Source organism: Neoarius graeffei, chromosome 9 (assembly GCF_027579695.1).
Source record: "Neoarius graeffei isolate fNeoGra1 chromosome 9, fNeoGra1.pri, whole genome shotgun sequence".
In the NCBI taxonomy this organism is placed as follows: Eukaryota; Metazoa; Chordata; class Actinopteri; order Siluriformes; family Ariidae; genus Neoarius; species Neoarius graeffei.
The window spans coordinates 60,949,238-60,975,584 of record NC_083577.1 but is presented as its reverse complement, the minus strand read 5'-3'; the positions used below and the strand labels follow the sequence as shown (position 1 = coordinate 60,975,584).

General features: G+C 43.0%; 1 protein-coding gene across 4 annotated transcripts in view; it reads left to right on the top strand.

Moving 5' to 3' along the window:
- ppp1r9ala (protein phosphatase 1 regulatory subunit 9A-like A) overlaps positions 1-26,347 on the top strand; it is a 93,848-nt gene that overhangs the window by 64,540 nt on the left and 2,961 nt on the right. Inside the window, exons 3-19 of one of the 4 annotated variants that reach the window (XM_060930007.1) lie at positions 4,368-4,500; positions 4,605-4,725; positions 11,003-11,107; positions 11,625-11,754; positions 12,863-13,018; positions 13,240-13,293; positions 14,789-15,018; positions 15,110-15,206; positions 15,303-15,408; positions 17,059-17,210; positions 17,350-17,638; positions 17,837-17,888; positions 17,976-18,047; positions 18,322-18,517; positions 21,173-21,217; positions 22,475-22,591; positions 23,348-23,536. In XM_060930007.1, coding sequence (XP_060785990.1) covers positions 4,368-4,500; positions 4,605-4,725; positions 11,003-11,107; positions 11,625-11,754; positions 12,863-13,018; positions 13,240-13,293; positions 14,789-15,018; positions 15,110-15,206; positions 15,303-15,408; positions 17,059-17,210; positions 17,350-17,638; positions 17,837-17,888; positions 17,976-18,047; positions 18,322-18,517; positions 21,173-21,217; positions 22,475-22,591; positions 23,348-23,536 — 2,244 coding nt within the window. The remainder of the gene's footprint in view (positions 1-4,367; positions 4,501-4,604; positions 4,726-11,002; positions 11,108-11,624; positions 11,755-12,862; positions 13,019-13,239; positions 13,294-14,788; positions 15,019-15,109; positions 15,207-15,302; positions 15,409-17,058; positions 17,211-17,349; positions 17,639-17,836; positions 17,889-17,975; positions 18,048-18,321; positions 18,518-21,172; positions 21,218-22,474; positions 22,592-23,347; positions 23,537-26,347) is intronic. The other 3 variants (XM_060930008.1, XM_060930009.1, XM_060930011.1) reach the window with 3 other exon arrangements.

The following is a 26,347-nucleotide window of genomic DNA, read 5'->3' as shown; positions in this document are numbered from 1 at the left end:
GGGAGGAGGGGGAACAGGAGGACGAGGACAGGGAGGAGCAGTAGCCTAGCCTAACAATAAGCAATACCGGACAATGTGCAATATAAAGTGCAATATCTCTCCTGCCGCCTCCCCCTTCCTCTCTTCCCCATATCTTATTCTTTTTATATTCGTATATAAATTATCTAGAAGTTTTCCTCTATTTCTTTTCTCTGTTTATCTGTAATGATACTGCTGGAATCTTAATTTCCCTGAGGGAACGCTCCCAAAGGGATCAATAGTCACGTGACTGGAAAGTACACAGCCGCCATCTTGTCGGTAAAAAACACCGCTGAATACTGCTGCACTCGTGTACAGAATGGATCAATTTCAACCGACGGACTACACGGCTCATTTTTCTAATGAACAGATAACTAGATGTGTGTCTAAAATAAACGATCTACAGATTAGTGACCCTTATGGCTTACCGGACGTAGTTTTCACGACCGTGTCAGTGGATATTGAACTGCCAGCGGAATACCCAGACGTGTATAATTACCTCATTAACTTTCCCTCGCTGTTCAGTGGTGAAGCACTGCGTGCTTATAAATCTCTGGACAGTTATCTTTACAGAAATTCAGGATTTGTCAGCCGCAGCATCTTGTAAACAAGAAAATAATCCTCATTGGACGGGTAAGTCACTTAAGTATTGAGTATAGCACTGACCAGCTGATAATAGAATAAGGTAATTCCAGCTGTAATTCCAAATCGTCCGTCTTGTTTACATGGATCTGGCATTGGAGAGGTAAAGGCTTAGCAGTGGAGATTTGAGTGGCTGTTTTCTGAGCTTAGTCAACAGGCCGGCTCTGCAGCCTCGCTTTTGCTTCCGCTCCCGGCGCCGCCTCCTTCACTTTGCTTCCGATAACAATCCACGGAGACCCCGCTGGTCTCGCTATCTCGTCCGGAATGTTGTGCATGCAATGGAAATCGCTACAAACCGTCATTTTCAGCTGGAAACCAATGTCCAGTAAGTCCATACGGTTGTAGTGGATATTGAAGTCCGGTACAGACGAACAACACGCAAAAATACACACAAAAAACATAAAAAACATGCACAGGTAGGGAGAGCTTGTAGCTGCAGCCGTTGTAGTAGAATTGTATATAGTGTGGTTTTCCAGAAGAAAAGGTAGAAGTAGAAGGCGGAAAATGGCGTTTGACCGACAAGATGGCGTCTGTCACAATCTGGATCGGCTGCAACGTCACATGCAAGTGCTCCATAAGGTTTTATCTAATCTAATATAAAATGATCATCTAAGGTCTTGTTTATATGTTGAACTTACAATAACAGTCAAAAGTCTGGACACAACTACTCATTTATGGGTTTTTCTGTATTTTGACTATTTTCTACATTTTAGACCAACACTGAAGACATCAAAACTATGAAATAACATATGGAACATATATGGAATTATGTGGTCAGCAAAAAAAGTGTACAAAAAAAAGTGTCAATGAGGCTGTAGCTCATACCAGGCACTGTTGTGTATGAGTTTGAAATTTCAGACGCCCATAAAATCGTAAAAATGATAGGTGGCGCCATCATGACAAGTTTTGCGCACACCCACCTGGGGAACATTTGTATGCGAGTTTGATCAAAATCCGATCAATCCTGTAGGACAGCCTTTCTCAACCAGGGTGCCGTCAAAAAATTATATATTCTAACATTGAAATAAATAAAATGAATTAAAATTCCAAAAAACAATAGTTACACTAATGCAGATCCTCGCCGCCTCATGCATCATCAAAATTTGTCTCACGGCCCCCTTTCCCATGTCACAACGCCACTACTGGGGTCAGCCGGGGTTATATTTTGGATTCTTCAAAGTAGCCACCGTTTACCTTGATGACACTTTGCACACTATTGGCATTATCTTAACCAGCTTCATGAGGTAGTCACCTAGAATACTTTACTTTTCAATTAACAGGTGTGCCTCGTCAAAAGTTAATTAGTGGAATTTCATGCTCTCTTAATGCATTTGAGATCAAACCGTTAGTAGTAAATAATTAAAATACAAGAACTATCCCTATACCACAACTGTAGTAATTCATATGTCAAGAACCGCTCAACTAAGTAAAGAGAAACGACATCCATTGTTACTTTAAGACATGAAGTCCATCCATCTATTATCTGTAACCGCTTATGTGCAGGATCGCGGACAAGCTGGAGCCTATCCCAGCTGACTATGGGTGAGAGGCAGGGGACACCCTGGACAAGTCGCCAGATTATCGCAGGGCTGACACATAGAGACAACCATTGACACCTATGCTCAATTTAGAGCCACCAATTAACCTAACCTGCGTGTCTTTGGACTGTGGGGGAAACCGGAGCACTCGGGGGAAACCGATGCAGACGCGAGAACATGCAAACTCCGCACAGAAAGACCCCCGTCAGCCACCGGGCTCAAACCCAGAACCTTCTTGCTGTGAGACAACAGTGCTAACCACTACACCACCTACAAGACATGAAGTGGCTTGTTTTAAGTAATAAAAATGAAGAAAAAAATACCATAGAATTAGACAGTGTGCCCAAACTTTTGACTGGTACTGTCTGTGTGAGTGGCTACTGTTCATGATATTAAAGGATATGGGACATGGATTTTTACCTGGGCATAATCATGTATAAAGGACATAAGAAATGCCATCTAAATCACTGCAGGGCGTCAAAAATGTGAAAATCATCACATTATTCAACTTTTTTATACATCAGCGTAAAACAAGGATTCGTTAATGAGCTAGGTGGTCACGTGACCCGTGACGTCACAAAAACTTTCCAAGGAGCCAGCGCTTGGGAATCTAATGTAAACAGGTTACCGAAATGGACACCATCGACAGTGACATTCCCGATGTTTCACAGAGATGTGAAGGTAGACCCTATCAATTCGAACCGATAGCTGGAAATTCACATGAACATGGATCTTGTCTTTATTCTGACGAGTCAGATGATTCTGAGAGTGAGAGTTCATTCAATCCCCATGAAACTGAAAGCGGTCGGCTCGATAACACTTCCTGGTAAGTTAAAAACAATTCTGCTCAAAGGCTAATGATCTGTTGAAAGAAGTATTATTTTTGTATCATACATTGAAAGTTCATCATAGATCTAGCTAAAGTCCGTTGCAAGCTAGTTTTTTTTTTTTTGCTGATATTTTTCAAGATTGATTGAGATACAATGCTTCCAGAGTCCGAGATGAAAACATTCAAAATGGCGAAACGAGTCAGAATTATGATAATCAATAATTGATACACCCAAAATTATAATACTAATCCTTACCTCGGCTTTCAGTCACTTAGCGCAGAGGTCTTCAACAGGGGGGTTGCGAAATCGCACCGGATCACTCATATCAACAAAAATATTCCTGCCCTGTCCCCTGGCCTCCGTGCAGGGATGCAAACGGCGCGCCTTTCGGCGGATGCCGCCTTTTTCACGGCTGAATCGCGCAGATCCGATTTTAAAAAAAAAAATAGCGATGTTGGTTCATAGAGCATGAGGCATGAAGTGTAAGGATGAGAGAGAGGCGGTTTGGGTCGGGAAGCTGCGCGCATTTGTGCAGCCTGGCGCAGGTGTGTGCGGCTTCCCGATTTGAACGTTTTTTTTTTTTTTTTTCTCATCCTTATGCTTCCTGTTTCATGAATTAATATCGCTCAGTACCTGAGTATTAATGTTGAAAGAATCCTCAGTGAAATGGTCCGGATACAGTTTGTGGGAAACAGTAGGTGCAAAGTTTTTTTTTTTTTTTTTTTTTTTTTTTCAACAGGTGTTCTGTAAAGTTGTCCTACCAAGCCTACTGCGCATGCGCGAAGCCTACTGCGCATGCGCAGGTGAGCCCACACTTTCCTCAGCTTCGGGTCCTTGGGGAATGCAAAAAAACTTACTCCAGGGCATTTCCCATTGGAATTATTGCAACCATAAGCAGCACAATACACCATGATGTCCAATGTACTTTAAAGACTGTAAAAACAATTTTCTTGTCATCCATTTCTCCATTCATCTACCCGCTTGTGCTGTGCCCGAAAGTTTTTGTGACGTATGATCACGTGACAGCGGCTCTTCCGGTTGCAAAAAATGCATATCGGAAGTCGAGCAGAAATGCCATATCATCACGAATATAACGATTTTGCTGAATTTAATAGATGATTTTGTATTTGTTGATGCAATTAATTCATATTTTTAATGGAAAGAAACTGATATAGTGTGCTTTTATGTTTCATGTCCCATATCCTTTAAAGGTGAGGGAGAAATGGTAGGTAAATACAGTCTGTCTTTACTCCTAAGGTTATGATAGTTGAAAGGATTGTTTTTGTGGCAGATTAATGTTCTATAAACAGATACTCATGTTGGTGTGCGTCTCCTTTAGGTCTATACCACATACTCAAATGAAGACTATGACCGACGCAATGACGAGGTGGATCCTGTGGCAGCTTCTGCGGAGTACGAGCTGGAGAAGCGTGTGGAGAAGATGGATGTCTTTCCAGTGGAGATGGAGAAAGGTAGTTTACTCCCACAGCTTGCCTCGTAGAATGACATTAAATGCTCTGTATTATTTCAGTTAAGGAGAAGCTCTCCAATCAGGACTGAAGTTCTCTTCCTGCAGGTGATAATGGGTTGGGCATCAGCATCATAGGCATGGGGGTGGGAGCTGATCAGGGTCTGGAAAAACTCGGCATCTTTGTGAAGACCATCACAGAAGGAGGAGCGGCTGAGAGAGATGGCAGGTGAGACACAGTGTGATGGCTTGTCGGAGGATCGGGATTAGTTTTCACCTTTCATATCTTAATGGGTTGAAGGTAATACTATCAGCAGTTAACAACATAACACTCTTTATACATGTGGATCCAAGCCTCTGATATGTTTAATACCTTGCTGGGCTTAAACTGATTCCAGACACACAGCTGTATTTGACACATACAGAGCAGCAGCAGAATAAACGCGCTCATATCTACAAAGGGAAACAGATTAAAGCTTTGCCTGCTTTTATTTCAGGTTGTAGGGATAAATAATGCAGGCGTCTGGGTGAGGGAAAGGGTTTGGAAGAGAACACTGATTTACCACATAGTGATTGTGTAGGTGCTGGGCAAAACGGACACAACCACCCCGCATGCTTAGGGACTATAATGAGGCATAATAAGTGAGATATTTAACTGTGGTTTATGTTGGGTATAAAACATAACAGGACATGGTGTTATAGGTAGGGGTGGGCGATATGGGCAAAAAATATCATCTCGATATTTTTTTTGGATTTTGACGATAACGATAATTAGTCAATATTTTTAAAAATGTGATTGGAATTCTCAGATTTATACCTACTTGGAGATTACAATAATGGGCACATTGTTTAAGGAAAACATTTATTGTCTTTAAACAAAAACAACTTAATTGAACTACAATGCAGAAATATTGAACTCTTGTAATAAAGTGCTCCATGCATCCATGAGAATTATTGCACATCAACAGCAGCAAGTGCTTATGGCCTTATTAAACTTAAAGTTCTGTCCAGGATTGTACAAAAATATCATCTCATCTCATCTCTAGCTGCTTTATCCTTCTACAGGGTCGCAGGCAAGCTGGAGCCTATCCCAGCTGACTACAGGTGAAAGGCGGGGTACACCCTGGACAAGTCGCCAGGTCATCACAGGGCTGACACATAGACACAGACAACCATTCACACTCACATTCACACCTACGGTCAATTTAGAGTCACCAGTTAACCTAACCTGCATGTCTTTGGACTGTGGGGGAAACCGGAGCACCCGGAGGAAACCCACGCGGACACGGGGAGAACATGCAAACTCCACACAGAAAGGCCCTCGCCGGCCCCGGGGCTCAAACCCGGACCTTCTTGCTGTGAGGCGACAGCGCTAACCACTACACCACCGTGCCGCCCAAAATACAATGTTGAGAAGAAAAAAAAAATCCACAATTCTCAAATAGTAAAAATACCCAGTATTATCACAGTTAAGGACAGATGCCAGAACTTTGAACATTCTTGGCCAACAGGTTTTTTACTTCAAATTATGTGCCAAAAACACCAGTCTGTCCACATTGTCAGGCTTGAGTGAAGCCCGGTGACGTGTCACAATATTTCCTCCTGCGCTGAATGCTCTCTCTGAAGGGCTGCTTGAGGCAGGGATGCACAGATACTTTTTAGCTAACTTTCCCAGTCTAGGGAAATTTATCTCTTGTGTTTTCCACCATTCAAGTGGATTGACATCACTGTCCACGTCCGGTATCATAAGGTAGCTCTTGAGCTCCTTTTCTATGGCAGTAGCCTGTGACTCCCCTCTCTTTTGAAATAACTGCCAAAAGACTTCATCTTTTTGGCTGGTTCACTGGTGTCACCACCATCTGCTCCATCTTCAGCGGCGGCACCTTGAGCTGTGGTAGTTGAGGTGCCTGGAGAATCGCGCTCTTCCTGAGTTGCCATAGCCATAAGTTCAGAGGAAATTGTTGATATCATCTGATCATCATCATTGTAACGGTTTTTAAACCGTGGATCAAGTGTGGATGCCACACTTAAAATGCCATCCACATTGTCATCTCTGTATTTTGTATTTAGGTAATCCAGAGTGGTTTCCTTGATATATATATATATATATATATATATATATATATATATATATATATATATATATATATATTTTTTTTTTGTGAGATCTGTATCATCAGACTAGAGGTCTGCGCGGGACCGCTCCCGCATTGTGCAGTCCCGCTCCCGCAAAGAATTATGATTTTCAGTCCCGCTCCCGCCCGCGCCTGCCATATTTTGTCTCACTCCCGCCCGCAAATCCCGCATGATGCAGACGTTCGCGTTATTTCTCACGAAAGTTCTTGTCATTGGCTTGGGGAATTAAACATGCTGAGCTCTCCACTGACCGATCCTTCATTTATTGTAAGTTTATTGTTTAGACTCTGACATTCTGCTGACACATTCCAAGTTGAGCGCTGCATGTGCTCATGATTGACAGCTCTCGCTTTGATTGACAGCTCTCGCTTTGCGCACTCCCACTTCCGAGTGTGTGGTGTTATGATTCCAACCGCGATTTCATTCTCCTCTCATATGAAGTGCTGCGCAACCACAACCAGCTCCTCAGATTATACACTATTTCTAGCTTTAAATTGAACAATCTGTGCGATACAGTCCTTTTTAATACTAGTTAATACTGTTTAATACTTTTTTTTAAAATACTTTTTAATACTTAGGACTAATACTCTTGACTTTTTAACGGTAAATGTACCTCTTTTTAAAGCAGCACTTACTTCTGAAGCACTGTGAGCTTCACTAGAGGAGCTCTGCTCTTCTGCCATGATCAGAGATCTCAAACACGGAAGAGCGGAAAGGAATCGGAAACGTACGCGAGATTAGACCACATCCGCAAATTTAGGCATCTTAAAATGTTTTTATTAATGCCAAATAAAATATCCAGCACAAATTATATACGATAGACATAAATTAATAATTTATAAATTTTATTTTAAACACGTTTTTAGTTAGCGGGACTGCAGCTTATCACCTCTCCCGCCCGCGCCCGCATTGTGCACTCCCCCTCCCGCTCGCGCCCGCAATGAGCTTTCAAAATTTGTCCCGCGCCGCATTGCTTTGCGCCGGGTCCCGCGGGACTCCCGCGGGAGTGCAGGGCTCTACATCAGACTTCACTGCCTGGACCTCAGAGTTAAATAATGACAGGACGGGTTTCAGGTAGGGGATTGTTACTACTTGCTCACCTGAAAGGGCATCTGTAAACTCAAGCAGCGGACTAAATGCTTTGCTCACTGATTCTAGCACATCAACATCTTGCCATGTTGGGATAAGATGTCTGCGCGTCTTGTCTGCACTTAGCACATGACGAGTGGCCTTTTCTTGCTCAATAAATCTCTCGATCATACGCTGTCTTGAGCCCCATCTTGTTGGTGATTCTGTGATGAGTTTATGCTCTGGGAGCTTCAGCTGATTTTGAGCATCATCCAGAGCTTTCCTCAATTTAAAGCTGTTGGGAAAGGTTCCAACCACCTTCTTGCAGACACCAATGGCTCGGTCTATCCTAGTATCATGCATGCTCCTCTCTGGAAAATATTTGAAATGGAACATCATTATTAGCCAATTAACAGTGTAATGATGTAACATTCAGTCCCATGTATGTTGACCTTGTAATACCATGCATTGCAGTTTAAAATGGCAGTTAATTTCATATAGGCTTAATGAGTGTCCAATAACAAAAAACCTAGGCCTATAAAAAATACATTATAAGAAAATGTTGTATACATATTTTCACTTTTCTCGACATTGATGACACATTGCTATTTCATATCAACTGCAATAGATAAGAATATTGAAATGATAACTCACCAATTGCGATATGAAGCCAGTGACCAAAGCACGGTAACCTTTTTCCAGTTGTTAATTCTGAGTGCATTGACGACGTTTGCACCGTTGTTGGTAGTTATGCAAACCATGCTCTCTTCACTCAACGACCATGATGCGAGGGCATCTTTCAGACCAAGGGCAGTGTTGGCTCCTGTGTGGTCGTCTGGGAAATAGGACGTTTGCAAACAGTAGCTCCGAAGTAGCCAAGATTCGTCAATGAAATGCACGGTCAGAGAGGGGTATGGCTCCGATGTTCTGCTCGACCATAAATTGGTTGTTGTTGCGAAGTGTGTCACCTTTTGCACTTCGTTCATCACAACTTTGCGAGTTGAATCATACAGAGTGGGGAGAGCAGTTTCGCTGAAATATTTACGACTAGGCACACTGTATCACGCGTCTAAGACATTCACAAGTTCTATAAAGCCTTGTCCCCCCACCAACTGCATCGGTAACATCTCTTTGGCTATGAACTTGGTGATGGCATTTGTTATGTCTCGCCATCGTTGACTTTTTTTCCTCATACAGCACTTTTCTGCTGAACGATTCAGCAAACGTCTGTTGGGTATGCTGACTAGGTGGCCTGCTTGTGCTTGGTTTTTCTTGAGCAGCAGAGTCTTGAAGTTTCTCATATTCTTTGTACTCCTTCCTATGATTGGTTCGGAGATAGCCCACCCTGGCAGCGCTCTTTCGTTCGTGGGAGGGCATGGGGGTCAGGGTGCCAAGTTTGGGGAGGCTGGGACCTCCCCTGCCCGAGTTACGAGCATTCAAAGTCGGGCTGGAGCCGCCGATAGAAACTAAACCGAAGCGGAGCGCCACGGCTCGCCTCGGGGCGAATTATGTACGAATTCTTCGTGCTCCTTCCTATGATTGGTTCGGAGGTGGTGAAACATGTTCGTTGTGGAGCTCTGTTTCACGTTGATTGATTTTTGACAAATCTTGCATATGACTGTCTTTTGATCTACGTCTGTCTTTTTGAAACCAAACCATTTCCATGCCGGAGAGGTAGACCTGCGCCTCGGCACTAAATCATCTGAATTAGCTTCAGGGACTGGAGATGCCTGCATTTTCTCATCACCATGCGCTGCTGACCTGTTGCAAAATGGAGGTGAGAGGTCATGTGATCGCGTAGGCCCACTAGTCGTGTGACTGAATACTGCCGTACTGTGGGGAGCGCTGCTGCGCCGTATATTATGTGAACAGTTTCGCCGTGCGTTTCATTGTTTTTGGCGAAGTCATTTAAATACTCGATAACGTAAATTTGCACATCGTTAAAATAACAATGACGATATTATCGCAGACGGTGTATATCGCCCACCCCTAGTTATAGGAAACTAATCAATGACCGTTCCAAAGTATTCTCCCAAAACAGCATGTCCCAAAGTGATTTATTCCTCTTCTACTACAGTAGCTTTCAATGATTACAGTTTTACATTAATTAGAAAAACAGTGCCTCACGTTGTAATGGTTTATTTACGTTTAACCTTGTGGGATGTCAGAGAAACAAGTTAATAAAAAAATGCAGCTCTCTACCAAAAAAAAGAAAAGAAAAAACACAAAGGACAATTTTTTTTTTTTTTTGTCCTTAGACATTTCCATGGCAGAAAACTTTGTGTTACAAAGCTCTGACACTGGAGACTCCTCCTAGAAAAGTTCAACACGTTTCTTTCTCAACGTTTAATTTGATATAATCTTCATCTCATCTCATTATCTCTAGCCGCTTTATCCTTCTACAGGGTCGCAGGCAAGCTGGAGCCTATCCCAGCTGACTATGGGCGAAAGGCGGGGTACACCCTGGACAAGTCGCCAGGTCATCACAGGGCTGACACATAGACACAGACAACCATTCACACTCACATTCACACCTACGCTCAATTTAGAGTCACCAGTTAACCTAACCTGCATGTCTTTGGACTGTGGGGGAAACCGGAGCACCCGGAGGAAACCCACGCGGACACGGGGAGAACATGCAAACTCCGCACAGAAAGGCCCTCGCCGGCCCCGGGGCTCGAACCCAGGACCTTCTTGCTGTGAGGCGACAGCGCTAACCACTACTGATATAATCTTTTGTATAACATTTTTAATATTACTGAAACATTAAATGTATAATACATAAGCAAACTATCACTTCAGATCAATATTCTCTGCCATATTAGGGGTTTCTTTAGTAAGTGCCAATGCAATGAGCTGGTTAATGTTAAGCCATGCAAACTTCTTTTTTTTTTTTTTTTTCGCACCAACAGCAGCAAGCAGAAACATTTTGTAACATCCTGGAGGGGTTTATTTTGTTTTAATGACTGGCTGAATTTGGATTATTTCACTTTGGTTTTGTTCCAATGAAATCATTATTATTTTTCTTTAATGACTGGGCACAGTGTCCAAATACTGTGTTTTGTAAAACAGCAGATAATTACTGGGTTTTTTTTTTTTTGATTGGAAAACATTAGGCTTTAAATTTTAACAAATTTCATCCACATACCAACCTATGCAGTCATAATTAGCCATCCAGGGGGAATTTTAACAGCCAACTTAATATTACATTTTGAGTGTTGGAAACCATATGAATGCTTACATACACATTGTAGTGTACATTTTACTCTATGGATGTGTTTAATGATGGCGATTTTGTTCAGGATCCAAGTGAACGATCAGATTGTAGAAGTCGATGGTATCAGTTTGGTAGGAGTGACCCAGCTGTTTGCTGCTACGGTGCTGAAGAACACAAAGGGAACAGTTCGGTGAGTGCTGAGCTTGTGCCTCTATGAGACCGCAACAGACAGCTCAGTGTGAGCACTAACCTTGACTCACACATGCCACAGTAATCATGTGTAAAACAGTAACTGCATGGAAGACAGACAGGTGGGGCTAGCAGAGACACTTTTAATACTGATTACTTTATATAATTATAGTTTACCTTAACGGAATTGCCGGGCTGTTCAGCCACCCCCACGCTGCCTCAGTAATCTGTGGAGTTCAGCTTGGTATGTTAATAGTTGACCACAGGCAAATGAGGGATGCGCACACAGTCTAGCTAACTATAATGAACAAGGCAGCCTTGTTTGCACCATTGCATCATTCTAAGACAACGGTCACTCTCCAGCATCATGGACACAGACAAGCACATACACCTCTAACCTTCACAGCCGTGTGCAGAGGTGGTAACGTTACCTGATGGCCACCATACACCTTGTAGTGATAAGTAGGTCAAACCCACCTACTTGCTTCCTGCTAACCTATCAGTCATGCCATGTGCAGCTTCCTGATTGGTCGGGAGAAACCAGGGACCCAGAGTGAGGTGGCCCGGCTGATCAGTGAGACGCTGGAGCAGGAGAGACACCAGCAGCAGCAGAGACTTGAGGATCCGTATGAACAGTCCACAGAGGAGGTGCGTCAGGAGGATTGGAGTTTAAATTAAGCAGACAGAGTTCAGGGAGCTTGTTTCACCTAATAGCCACTTTAGTGCATACGGTACACACATCAGACTCACAGATGTAACATTGGTTCTTTGTTGGCTTGTAATGTTGTCTTTATTGTGCTGATTAAGGTTGGTAAGGTTACTGTTACTCTTGGCTTGACAAATTTTTAAACGCTGAATGTCTAAAGGTCTTTGTTTAGATAAATGTGTTGGTTGCCTGGTAGTTTTCATTCAGAAATGGAGAGCAAATGTTTTGCATATTGTGATCTATTTGAATGGGGAGTGACTGGTTGAGGTGAAGTTGGTTTCTGTTGCGTGAATGTCTATACAGAGATGGCTCTTTGCACTGTAGTCATGTGGCATATGCAAAGCACAAGGGCAGGAATGTATGCTGTTATTTTTCTTTGAGTTCAGATGATTACACTAGCTCACTGTGCTCAGATAACAAGCTACTCTTGCGTAGGTTTCTCCTCCTGTAAGCTTTTATCTGAAGCCTGATAGATTCACTTAAGCCTAGGTCACAACCGGACTTACGTTTTTTTTGGCCGTGCGATTTTTGGCGTTTCCCAAATCGCTGCTTTTTTTTGTTTGTTTGTTCGTGGAGAAAGACGCACGTTGGCCGTAAGTTTGTCTTGCAACCTGAAAAAACCGTAAGCGCCCGTAGAGTTTATTTGACATGACAAAGAACCTCTGCGGCCAGTCTACGGCTCGAAAATCGGCACGTCACACGCGCGCCCTCCGTGCGTTTCTTGCGTTTTTTGCACGTAGACCGGCCGTAGGAGCACGTACGGCCGGTTGTGACCGAGGCATTAGGAATAGAACATGAGGAAGGTTTTGACTCGCTTTTCTTTTTAAATATTTGGAATACTTGATCAGGTGTGTGTGTGTTCTGGTAAAAAGTATGTAAATCTAGATATAGTGATGGGGAATTATCAGTAAGCTACTAATTGAGTATGTAGGCCTTTGAAATATTCAATGTTTACCACTGGGGAATTATGCATTTCCTGCTATTTGCTCTTCCCTTGTCATTGCTTTGGAGAGTGACTCACCCGGTGACGTTGCTGTGCGCTTGTTTCAGGATGAACACTATGAGGAGGACGAAGGAGACGAAGATGGGATTGTAAGCTCAAGTTTTGGAAGGAGGTCTGTGGAGCTGTATGATTTGCCTGAGAATGAAAGGATGTTCCTGCCATCAAATATGGATGCCACTCAGCTCAGCTTCAAATTTAAAGAGGTAACCAAGAGAACTAAACCAGCCATTTAAGAAAGCTAAATCTAGTACTTGTAACATTTATGGCATGACTTACAATCTTGGTCACCTTGTGGTATTCTTTTATAATAAGTTTTATTTAATGGTTAAGCTTGTTTGCATATTCAATTTAAACACAGTGAATCATCCTGAAATGTGAGTTTTTCCTAAAATTCAGTTTTCAGTAAGCTTCCTTTATCACCCAGCTCCAGATAAAACACAGCATAGCCGAAACTGAAGTCGATCAACTCAAAGAAAAGGTACCGTCTGTCCATGAAATTCTTACTACCTGTTATTTCTATTTTTATTCATAGACATCCACATTCTTGTAAAGTACATGCATATCACATCACATAATAAAGACTAATTTGGCATTTACACTACGTTCAGACTGCAACCTGAAACGACCCGTATCCGATTTGTTGTGAAATCCGATTTTTTTGTTAGGCCGTTCACATTACCAATTATATGAGACTTGTATGCGATCTCCAATATGAACGGAGCTTAAAAAAAAAGCTTAAAGTCCTTCCCGCGCCTTACAGTACCTGGTATTCCTAGGCAGTCTCCTACTCAAGTACTAACCAGGCCCAACTCTGATGGTGGCGCATCGGGCGGCGCCGATCTCCGTTTCAGTAGCCCTCGGCCTCTCGCCTATTATATAGCTAGGGTTACAGTGGGGGGCTAGTCCTCTGGTAACCACAAGAGTTTAACTCCCCATGCACATCTGTATTGCAGCGTGCCTTGCCAGATGGTAGTAGGTACCATTTTTATGATGGTCTTTGGTATGACCCGACCGTGAATAGAACTCCCGATCTCCCGATCGAGAGGCGGACACGCTACCACTAGGCCACTAGTCGGTAATATGAATGGAAAACGACCCAAAAGTGAACCGCATGCGCAAATTGACACGTAATAAGCACATCTACGTAATACGTAAACCAAAAAAAAGCGCACTCTTCAAGTTTGCAAGTAAAGCATGGAGATGAGGCGAGACCTGGCGATGTGGTTTTTGTGGCGGCGGCGGAACTCACACAATAACCTGGTATTGTGGAGGCGATTGAGAAGCAGGAGGGCAAGAACCTCGTGTACCCGCGCTCGGCCAGTGCTTTCGCTATTGTTTCAAAAACAGCGCGATTTCGGTATGACCCCTCCAATTTCGCCTGCATAGTTTTATCCCCCCAAATGTTAAGTAATTCAAGCACCTCACAGTCCCTCCATTGGGTGCCCTCAGAGGTTTCTGCAGCATCTCCATGGCCGCCTGCCGAGTTGTCGTCCGCCATTGTTGTTGTTTTCCACCAAAGAGGCGGGATTAGCCAGTGCAGAATAGTGACGTTTGTCTCTTGTTGATGATGTGTATGTCGCATGAATGTGACCTGTCCGGTCAGACTGCAGTCGCATGTGAAAATAATGAATATGCATCGGAATTAGGACCACATATCCAAGCGGCCTGGGTCGCATGTGGAAAAAAATCGGATCTGTGTCGTTCAGATTGTCAGTAACAAATCGGATACAGGTCGCATATGGGCAAAAAAATCGGATATGGGTCGTTTCAGGGTGCAGTCTGAACGTAGTCTTAGTTTGTTTTGAATTCCAAGCTATAGGATTATGCACATTCTTGGTAGCGCATATTTTGAAATTCCTGGAATGAACTGGACATATCTTGGAGTTCAGGGGGTGTGGGAGTATTCTGAATCATGTAATGGGCACAACTGCATTTTACACTTTTGTAACAATACACGAATTGCTGCTGTTTAGCTGAAGGAGTCTGAGAAGGCGCGAACAGCATGGGAGGAACGGCAGGAGCAGCTGGAGAAATGTATTGAGGAGAATTCTGAAAGAATCAACTATATGGAAAAGAACTGGCTGGATGCTCAGGCTCTCTGCAAAGCTCTCAACGAGCAACTCTCAGACTCTCAGAGCCAGGTTGAAGCTTTGGACAAGAAATACAGCAAAGCCAAGAAACTGCTCAAGGAACACCAGCAAAAGTAAGCATGGTTCACTGGCATTCAGTAGAGACGTGTATGGAGGAAGAGGCTTTCAGAGGTTTTGCGGCATTTCAATTATTTTGTTCCGCAGAGAATCAGAGTTTGTGAAGCGGGAGGAGGAACTGAAGAAGATTCTGGAGGAGAAGGAAAGCTGTTATAAAGCCCAGCTAGAGAACTTGCAGAAGAGGGTAAGGATGGATACAGTCTGAGGTATGGAATTACCCCCGTACCTCTACTCTCAACCATTTTCTCTCCAAATCTGATCGATTTTGTTGTTTTTGTAGGTCGAGGCTCTGGAGTCCGAAACCAAGCCTCAGGACCCTGCAGCAGAAAGCTGCAGTGAAGGGTCTATGGATTTAGACAATAAACCTGTAGACTCGCTTCTACTAGGTAAACATGAATTTGCCACCATTTGCATTTAGTTGTAAGGACCAGTATCTGCCTTTTGTACTGCATGAGTACAAATTAATCAGCATGTAAAAAAGAACTTTAGCCATTTTTGGTTTCCAGTGCAAAACACAATTCAAAACAACTCATCTCATCTCATTATCTCTAGCCGCTTTATCCTGTTCTACAGGGTCGCAGGCAAGCTGGAGCCTATCCCAGCTGACTACGGGCGAAAGGCGGGGTACACCCTGGACAAGTCGCCAGGTCATCACAGGGCTGACACATAGACACAGACAACCATTCACACTCACATTCACACCTACGGTCAATTTAGAGTCACCAGTTAACCTAACCTGCATGTCTTTGGACTGTGGGGGAAACCGGAGCACCCGGAGGAAACCCACGCGGACACGGGGAGAACATGCAAACTCCACACAGAAAGGCCCTCGCCGGCCATGGGGCTCGAACCCGGACCTTCTTGCTGTGAGGCGACAGCACTAACCACTACACCACCGTGCCGCCCAATTCAAAACATAATTTATTTAATTCATTTGTCACAACCATGGGAAGAAGGCTTAGGTTATTAATTGAAAGGTTTAAAAGAGTGTTTTCACTGCTCAGAAGCAGAACTTGGTCCACTATGGAAATGTGGCCGGAATTAGGATAATGATATGGTATTAAGACTGAAGTACTTGATGCATAAATTACTTGTTTTTATGGTTCAAATAAGTCAGTCAGCAGAAATTGAAGAATTTGGTAATAGAATTTCCTATTTGGAACATTAGCATATTAAAAGTAATGCTGATAAGTATACAGTACATGTTAAATTTTGCATAGTACACAGTCAGTTGGGTCAGTTGTGAATCATGGGTTATCTGCAAAGCCTCTTTGAGTCTTACTGAGACTTTGCTCATGCATTTATTCAAATAGGGTTGTGGCAAGACTACACCCAAAGAAATTCAGTGTTATGCACTGATAATAATAATAGTTGTTGTTGGTTGTTTATATCTTCGTTTAAATTTTTTTTTTTTGTTAAGCCTGCATTTGGGATGATCTTTGCTGCTACAGAAAAATAAAATGTGGTGATGGAGTTAAGTTGCATCATGCAATAACTATAGTACCAAAAACATTTGGACTAGCAGCTGATGCAGTTAACATCTTTTAAGATGCTCTAGTTAAACGGAATCAGTTATTCTGTCCGGCGGCACGGTGGTGTAGTGGTTAGCACTGTCGCCTCACAGCAAGAAGGTCCGGGTTCGAGCCCCGTGGCTGGTGAGGGCCTTTCTGTGCAGGGTTTGCATGTTGTCCGCATGGGTTTCCTCCGGGTGCTCCGGTTTCCCCCACAGTCCAAAGACATGCAGGTTAGGTTAACTGGTGACTCTAAATTGAGCGTAGGTGTGAATGTGAGTGTGAATGGTTGTCTGTGTCTATGTGTCAGCCCTGTGATGACCTGGCGACTTGTCCAGGGTGTACCCCGCCTTTCGCCCGTAGTCAGCTGGGATAGGCTCCAGCTTGCCTGCGACCCTGTAGAACAGAATAACGCGGCTAGAGATAATGAGATGAGTTATTCTGTCCCACAAAAACAGTTTCTGTGAAGTGCTGGAATATACTGGAAGTAAATGTGCCATTCATATTTCACAACATTCTTTTCAGATACTGACTGGAATGAAGTTGTGCCAGAGACTAAGCTTTTGGACACTAGTGCCCATCGGGCCAAAGGCCTGCTAGCCCAGAAGTCCAAACGGCAGCCACCATCTCGCAGTAAACTCAGAGAGACTAGCAACTCGCCAGCATGCCTTCCTCAGGTCTGAAACATGTGACCTAATAAATTATGACTCGAACGCTATAAAGCAATACCATGCATGAATGGCAGAATTTCAAATAATGATTGATTATGAAATACAGAACACACTATTTCTGATATAGCCTTTGTCTGATCTCTAGGCTGAAGAAGAGGAGTCTCAGGGTCCTCCGCATCGTAGGAGGTCACTACAGGATAGTCTGTCCATGCCACTGTCCAGCTCTCAGCCATCTAATAGCCAGAAAGAGGAACCTGGCACTGCCCAGGCTCTGGGCACCTCCAGAAGCACCATGGAGCTCTCCATCCCTCAGTCTTCCACTGGAACCAGTACAGAGAGCCCCTCCATTTCCCTAACAAAAGACTCTTCCTCCTCTGGCTTTCTCCGAAATGTCAAGAAGAGAGAGTCCAAAGGAAAAGGCAAAGAGGTTAAAGGTAAATGTTGCATATAAAACAGAGATGTGATTTTGAGCCATGTGATTCCATGTACTGTATGGAACCACTCTCTGCAATACTGTCTAGTGTATTCCATGTTGAAAAAGTATTAAAATTGTAACTTTTGAAGGTTGCACATAACTTTATATATATATATATATATATATATATATATATTTTTTTTATTTTTTATTTTAGAAGACTCCAGTGATGGAGCAGGAAAATCTAAAAGGCGATTTCCTGATTTTGGGTAAGTGGAGTATGTTTACAACAGTCTCTAACGTAATCAGCAGTGAGTAATGGATTTCCTGTGAATCTGGACTCTGTTTTTATCTAGTGGTCTCAGGAAGTCTGGTGGGAAAGGCAAGAAACATGACAAAGAAGCAATGAGAGCGTCACTGGACAGCAGGTAGAGGACCAGCCTTGTATCTGCGTCATATTAAACCACTTTTTATAATGAGTTTCTTGATGATGCTTTTGAACTGCTGAACTTATCGGCAAATGCAGTTCATTCCAAAGGCCCAATTCTCCCCTAAATTTCTCTCTGAATCCTGTACGGAATGCACAAATTCACAACTAAATCTGCACAGTTAATTTTCTTTCATTAACATTTTTCCCCAATGCAATTTATCCACTGTAATCTTTGCTTTTGTTCACAATTTGCTTTCTCTTCTCATGTCCAGAGGCTCAGCAGAGCTGCTGGAAGAGTCGGGGCCAAACATCTCGCCCTCGGAGTCCTTGGCGTCCATCCCTACTTGCATGCCTTTCTCGTGGTTCAGTGATAAGGACAAAGAGAGAGACAAAGAGCCTTCGTCTTCTACCAGCAGTCTCCCTCAAACTGCAGCAGAACCCACTGAACAGCAGGACGGCAAGAACAAGGTGCAGGCAGATTCTTCTGCTGTCCTTCACTGATTTTTACTATAATGAGCTTTGTTAAGCTTAGGACAGTGTAGTGTGGAGTTGTTTAGCATAAAACATGTGTGAATATATCACACTGACACTATTACTGCCATTGTAGCTAACTGTCCACCTAAATCTGACATGCTATCACTTGTCCCAGAGCCTTATTTTAATAAAGGCTTTGTAGTCATTAATATACTGCATTAATTTTCTCAAAATTGGGAAAATCAGTGGTTTGGAATCCATCCAAACAGCTTTGGCTTGGTGAAGGAAAGTAAAACCTATCCTGAGCAGCAGTAGCTATAGCTTTCCAACTGTACCTGTACTGTGCTCATTGCTCCAGTATTCCAGTAGTTGTTTAGTTCTACACAAGATACAAGTACAAAAGGAAGCGTGCACTGGCTGTAGAGGTGCTAAGTTAGCTTTTATGGAGAAGTAAATGGTTATTTGAATAATGAAGAAATCACATTAGATTTTCATCTCATCTCATTATCTCTAGCCGCTTTATCCTGTTCTACAGGGTCACAGGCAAGCTGGAGCCTATCCCAGCTGACTACGGGCGAAAGGCGGGGTACACCCTGGACAAGTCGCCAGGTCATCACAGGGCTGACACATAGGTGGTGTTTACATTAGACCGTATCCGTCTCGTTTTCGTCGCGGATGCACTGTCCGTTCACATTAAAACGCCGGGAAACGACTCCACAGGCGGAACAACTTGAATCCGCCAGGACCCACGTATTCAACCCAGTTCGTATCTGATCCGGTGCTGTGTAAACATTGAGATACGAGGAAACGCAGTGCTGAGCTCTAGCTGACGTCATCATTGGACAACGTCACTGTGACATCCACCTTCCTGATTCGCTGGCGTTGTTCATGCCACGTTGGTCATGTGACGCGACTGCTGAAAAACGGCGCGGACTTCACTTCCTGCTATTGTTTCCGCCTTGTATCACCTTTTTGTTTTTCATTAAAGAGTATAAAAGTATGAATATAATGCTTTGCTTTGTCATTCTTAATGTTGTTCATGGTAAGATGCAAATACTGCCCATTGTGTAGTTATGATTGTCTTTAGGCTTGCCATCCTTCCACTTGCAAGTGGTGAGTGACTTGCGCATGCCCGATATGCACTGGGATCACACACACAGCGGCTCAGTCCCGAATCACTGCTCGTGCGCTTCACTCGCGCGCTCTGTGAGCTGCGCAGGGCCGGAGTGCGCACCCTCCAGAGGGCACTCGCTGTTCAGGGCGGAGTGATTTGGAGCGCAGCCGCTGAGGAGGAAGCGCTGAGCCGCACTGACACATTTCAACTTGCGTGCCGTCTAATTAGTCATGTGATTAGCGTGTCCGTGTATTGGCGTTGCTGTGTGCACGCGAATCGTGTATTGGCGATGCTGTGTGCACGCGAATCGTTTTAAAAACGTTAATCTGATGATCCGCTGATACGGTCTAATGTAAACACCACCATAGACACAGACAACCATTCACACTCGCATTCACACCTACGGTCAATTTAGAGTCACCAGTTAACCTAACCTGCATGTCTTTGGACTGTGGGGGAAACCGGAGCACCCGGAGGAAACCCACGCGGACACGGGGAGAACATGCAAACTCCGCACAGAAAGGCCCTCGCCGGCCACGGGGCTCGAACCCAGACCTTCTTGCTGTGAGGCGACAGCGCTAACCGCTACACCACCGTGCCGCCCTAGATTAGATTTTAATTTTAAAAAAAAATCTTTTAAGGATATTTGTGTACCACAATCACACAAAATACACTAAATCAGACAATACATCAAGATATAGCAAGACTTGCTTTGCTTTCGCTTAACTAGCTTTGTGATTTGGTTTCCTTGTTTGGGCTTTAAATAGTTCTGTAAGGACTACTATTAGTCTATATTACCTAGTCTCAGTTTATCTCCTAATCCATACACGGTTAAACACTATTCTCAACATGCGTACATGACTACATGTATATAGTACAATGACTTTCTTCACTTGGAAAGAAGCTTGAGTCACGGTACAATATTACCCCCGTGGGTTTTCTCCAGTTAATGTTAGCATCTAAATATAGATAAAAAGTTCAATGTTTATAATGGAATGTGAGATTGGTAGCTCTGTGTTTATCCCTGACCACCCCAGCCTCCAGTTTGCTTCATAGCCAAAATAGGAAACACTGTTTCCCCATTTCTGGCAGTATGTGACCTTGGTCAGTTTAGATAAATACATAAAAGAAAGATGGTGTGGTCGAGAACAGGGCGATGTATAATGAAGAGAGGTGTCAAATGGATCTGACGTCACTAACGAGGAGGAAAGAAAAAGAGGAGAATGGTGAGAAGAAAAAACATGATAAAGGGATAGAGAGGCTGAGAGATGATGAGGCAAAGAGAAAGCCGAGGCTGAAAGAGGAGGAGGCCAGTTGGCAGGAGCAGGATAGCTAGATGAAAGTGAGACCGAGGAGGAGGGTTCACAGGCAATCAGCCATGTTAAACCAATCAGCTCGGATTCAAGGCCTGAGATCAAGCTGCTGAAATCTATGACTCTGGGAACGTTTTCTTGCTTTTCAGAAATATATGGGAAACTGTCTGGCCACGATAATTGCAGTGCTCTTACTGACTGACTATCCCTTTTTCCAAACAGACAAATCTTTCCTGGTCCTCTCTGTTCACTCGATCTTTAGATTTGGTACAGTATATTTCACCTTGACTTCTAGATGCAAGCTAACAACATTTAGAGGAGTATTTATTATTCCCTAATTATACACTTAGAATGGTGGTTGTAGTTTGTGTTGGGTTTTAATTAATGCATGCTACTAGGACCATGTTATCCTTTAGTTCATGTCTGAAATTGCTTGAATGTCCATAAAATCTGGTTAAGCTGGGCATACGTACACTGCGATTTTTTTCAATCGCGGTATTCAGCTGCTGCTCACACTGTACGAGTGAATCGCAGGGGTAAACAGCACGCAGCTTACGATTCCTGTTCTCACGCGATCTGACTGCTCACACTGTACTTCCATACACCACTCGTCGGATTCTTGTATCCGGAACTGCAACGTGAAGAAGAAGAGGAGACCGGAAGTCTCTGTTTTCTCTTCCGTATCTGTGTTCGCGCATGTGTAGTGTGACAGGTTGAGGTCAATCGGCTCGTGACACTGCTTCAACAGTGCGATAGCCTCACGATGGGCCACCAGGATTTCAAACAGGTTTGATTTTCATCCGATCGATCGGGAGGAGGTCGTGAGGTGTTAATCGCTTGTCGTTACCCCATGTATACTACACGATCCGAGATGCACGATTGAGCCAAAACTCGGCCCGATCTCTAAAATAGTCGCACGAGTGAAAATCGTGTCAAAATCGGGCCAAAAATCGCACAGTGTATGCCCAGCTTTACTTAGCAGCATGTCCACACTCTACATTGCTGTAGTGATCCTAAGTGGGTGTCCTCCCTTTTTAATGCTTTTCCCTCCCAAGAACATGTCTGTGCTGTGATCACGAGTTGCAATGTGTTAGCGTTTGTGTGGTCGTTGTAATGTTCGAGTAGTTGTATATTTGTTGATGGAAACGAGAGTACTTTTAGTTTGGTGCATGCTGGTTGGTCTCGCTGAACATTGCCCTCTGTGGACAGCACTGGTTGTACAGATTCTTGAAAATTATCTTTACAGAACAGGAAAAAACAAACCAACCATGAAATATTATATTACTGTCAATCAGTTGAGCGTAAATTTGAGTTGAGTGGATGTGTGACTCAAGTCTGGATGTTCTGTCTGCTCTGTTTTGCAGTACATCAGCGGGGCCAGCATGTTTTTATAGTCTGGGTATTTTCACTTCTGTGTCATGCTGAGTCAGTCCCACATTGAGTGAAAAACGCCTGCTATTTTTGCATTCAAGTCATTAGCCTAGCCATTATATGTGTGTGTTATGTTTTCCCCACTCGTTCCAGAGCATGTCAGTGCTAGATGATTCAAAACCGGACAGTCCGAGTTCAGAGTTAGCAGGGCTAGTGGCAGAGCCCAACCTGTCAGGCCGAGCTCACACTTTAATCTTCTCTTCCAGTGAGGTGAGTGGCACGCTGCGACCACCAAACTAAATACTGTATGTTTGTATTGCATCAGGCCTGTCACACAAAATTACTGTCAAGGTCATCAGTTGTCTTCAAAGGGGAAGATACGCCCCATAATGACTTCTGCCTGTGGGTTTTTTTCCCTCCCCCAGTTATGAATGAAGTGTGATGCTGCATGTGAGATCTGAAGGGCTGGATCAATATTGCTTGTGCCATTTATTTTTTAAAGTGGCCTGATGTGCAGTGAGAATCTGTCTGGTTGTTATTTAACTTTTCCCTAAATTATTTATTCTATATTGATTTATTTATGACCTTCATGTTGTTTTTAAGTCTTGTTTTTCCATATCAAATGTTGCATGCCATGGAGGCTTGAAATAGTTGAAGTAGGCATGTATAATTTTACTTTTAAAATATTTTGTTTGCACTAAACATTTGAAGAAGGAAAAATCTGTTCCTGCTGCGGCTGCTATGCTATTGTGCATTGTTTTGTGGTTATCAGGAAGTGTGTATTTTTAGGCACGTGTGGCTGAAATAGTCTGACTGTAATAGTTATGGAGAAAATGTAAAGTCTTGGAATGATCACTACGCTTTTAGAAAAAAAAGGGTTCCTCAGAGTTTCTTTGGATGGTTAATAGTTTTGGGTTTCTAATGGAAACCTAGATGGAACCTCTTTTCCTAAGAGTGTAGCTGAAATCGCAAAGCCATAATATTTTGTGTGTGTGTGTCGGTGGATGCACGTGTTGATCCTTGTAGATGCTGGAAAATGAGCCTTGCTCACTGGGGAAAGACTACCAGTGGCAGAATCGACCAGTCTCTGAGTGGACAACTCAGCAGGTGTGCCATTGGCTGATGGGCATGAACATGGACCAGTACACTCCTGAGTTTACAGTGCAGGGGGTTGATGGACTGCAGCTGATGAATCTGGACAGTGACAGGCTAAAAGTGGGTGTATGTTTAAAATGTAACAAATTAAATAAGTAAAAACACTTATAAAATGGCTGAGATGCGTCAGACATTATACAATCCACAATATACACGCATCTGTGACAGAATCACAATAATTGAATTTGTATTAAACCAATAAAATCTTTACACTTAAAGGGATAGTTCGGGATTTTTGACATGAATCTGTATGGCATCCCCATCAATAGTGTCGTGCAAACACACTGACTTACCCCTGACAGCATCCTGTGAGTCCAGCTTTGGTCCAGACGAAAGTAGTCCGGCAAGTTTGTTGGGGTCACGAAAGTAAAACGTTTTTCGTCTCAAAACAGTATGTGTTCAAAAGAGTGATATATTTGCATCACAAAACCGTTGCCAAATAAAAAATCAGACCTCGAAATCGCTTGGCACTATTTTCTCTCCCTCGGTGTCACTGCGTGCTGTCATGCTGACATCTGCGCAGGAATCAACACCTTTCCCATTGTTTGGCAGTGATGAGGAGTTCAGATCAGTGGCGCTAACAAGCTAATTTGAGAGCAAGAACAGCGACAAATTTATCACCTTCTATAACCTATACAATAATATATTTGTGAAAATGGTGCGCACTTGCGACTATCCAGGCTGTAGCAACAAAGATGTGGCTGAATCTCCGCACACATTTCACTGTCATAGTCAGACATGTTGTCGCTAACTTTGCTAGCAGTAAACAATGTAGTGATGTGTCGGTCGCGAACGATCCGGTTCAAAGAGCCGGCTCTTTGAAGTGAACGACGGGAGCCGGCTCTTCGGTGGGAGCCGAGTTGGGGAGCCGAAGCAGTTTTTTGTCCTTAGGTGCCTCAGAGAGAGAGAGAGAGAGAGAGAGAGAGTTCAGCTCAGCTGAAGGATGATTGTCTATTTGACAACCATGATCATTGTTTTGTTGCCGTGAATTCCTAAAGCTCATGATATAAATTGTCGCTCATAAATTGACAGGTTCGGTCGGCAACCGCCTTGGCATGGCCAGATTAATCTGCGGTATACAACGAGACAGCAGTCATTATAACAGGAGCATATTTGCTGTTCCAGCGGCTTCTCATTACTGGTGGAGCAGAGTGCGGCACTTTTTTCTCTTTTTCCATGCGCTCAAGGTGCCACATATTTTGTTGCACATTGTTCTGTGTTTGTTAAAATAATTTCCAACTTTGCTTCATAGTTTCTTATTCCTGATTTATACTTCATAATTTATTTTGTGGCATTTTGTTCAAGGTCGAGTGTGAAATAAAGCCATAAAGGATAAACAGTTGATGTCTTCTGTGTATTTTATATTGGTAATATAACACAGTTTTGCATTGTTTGAGAGAAAATTTATTAATTGGTAAGTTTTATTTCTATAGCTAGAAGATTGTTACACTGCTATACTTTACAAAGCTTTACAATGGCTACAAAAATAAAATGGAAAACATCCTATTGATAAAATATAAATAATAATGTAATTAATTAACTAGTTAATTGCAGCAGTTGAATCAAAAATAAAATCTCAGGAGCTGTTTGGGAGCCAAAAGAGCCGAAACTCCCATCACTAAAACAATGAATGAAACAGCCGTGGCTGTCACCTGGCGGCAGTGCGCAGTGATACCGAGGGAGAGAAAATAGTGCCAAGCGATTTCGAGGTCTGACTTTTTATTTGGCAACGGTTTTGTGATGCAAATATATATCACTCTTTTGAACACATACTGTTTTGAGACGAAAAACGTTTTACTTTCGTGACCCCAACAAACTTGCCGGACTACTTTCGTCTGGACCAAAACTGGACAAGAACTGGACTCACAGGATGCTGTCGGGGGTAAGTCAGTGTGTTTGCACGACACTATTGATGGGGATGCCATACAGATTCATGTCAAAAATCCCGAACTATCCTTTTAACCCATTGCTCTATCCATATAACACCCTAATCTTTGCCTGTTAGGTTGCTTAGCAAGCAAATCTTAAAGGGCATATTCTGGACCAATTTCATTTTTTTTTTTTTTTATATGAAAGTATGTCCCTTAACACACTCATCCAGAAGGGTAATTTTGCACAAGGCCATCTGTCTACAGCAAAAAAAAAAAAAAACGCGTCTGGAAAAATCCCAAGGGAGTCTGGAGCCAGATTCGTGACGTTATCTGCGGAAGCGCCAGCAGGCTGCACGAGCTTTGCACGGTTTCAGTGCACAGCCTGTGTAGACCAAGCGCTCCCATTTCTCTCTCATTGTCCGGTCTTTTGGGAAACGATGAGTACTAATCCCATCAAGATTGGTGCTGCTACACCCTCCTACGATACATCTGTTAACCATTTTAATAATTACGCGATAACGTTGAAGAAATTTGCAGAAAACCACCAGGTCGTTTTCTCATAAACAAACCAGCGCTGACGTAGGATTCAGAAGGAGGCGTCCCGCACGTGACGTCACGAAAATCAATGTTTCCCAGGAAATCCAAATGCCAAGTTTTTTCAGAGGCGGACCAATTCACCTCAAATGGCTTGATTTCAACTGAATTTATCTGGTATTGCGCAAGGTAAAAAAATTGCACAAAATGCAAACTGTGACAGATATCTGACCAAAGTTTAATATAAAATAGGAGAATTACACTGATCTTGCTCCTGAATTTACCCGTGATATACACTTTAATGTTAACAGACTACATTACACTGATAGAATTGTTTACTTGTGAATATTAAATTATTTATTGAACAAGTTTCATCATTTATTTTGTACTGTTTCATAAAAACAGTCATCTATTCTGAGGTTCTTAAAGTGATTATCAGTGGTAAACATGATTAATTATTCTGCTC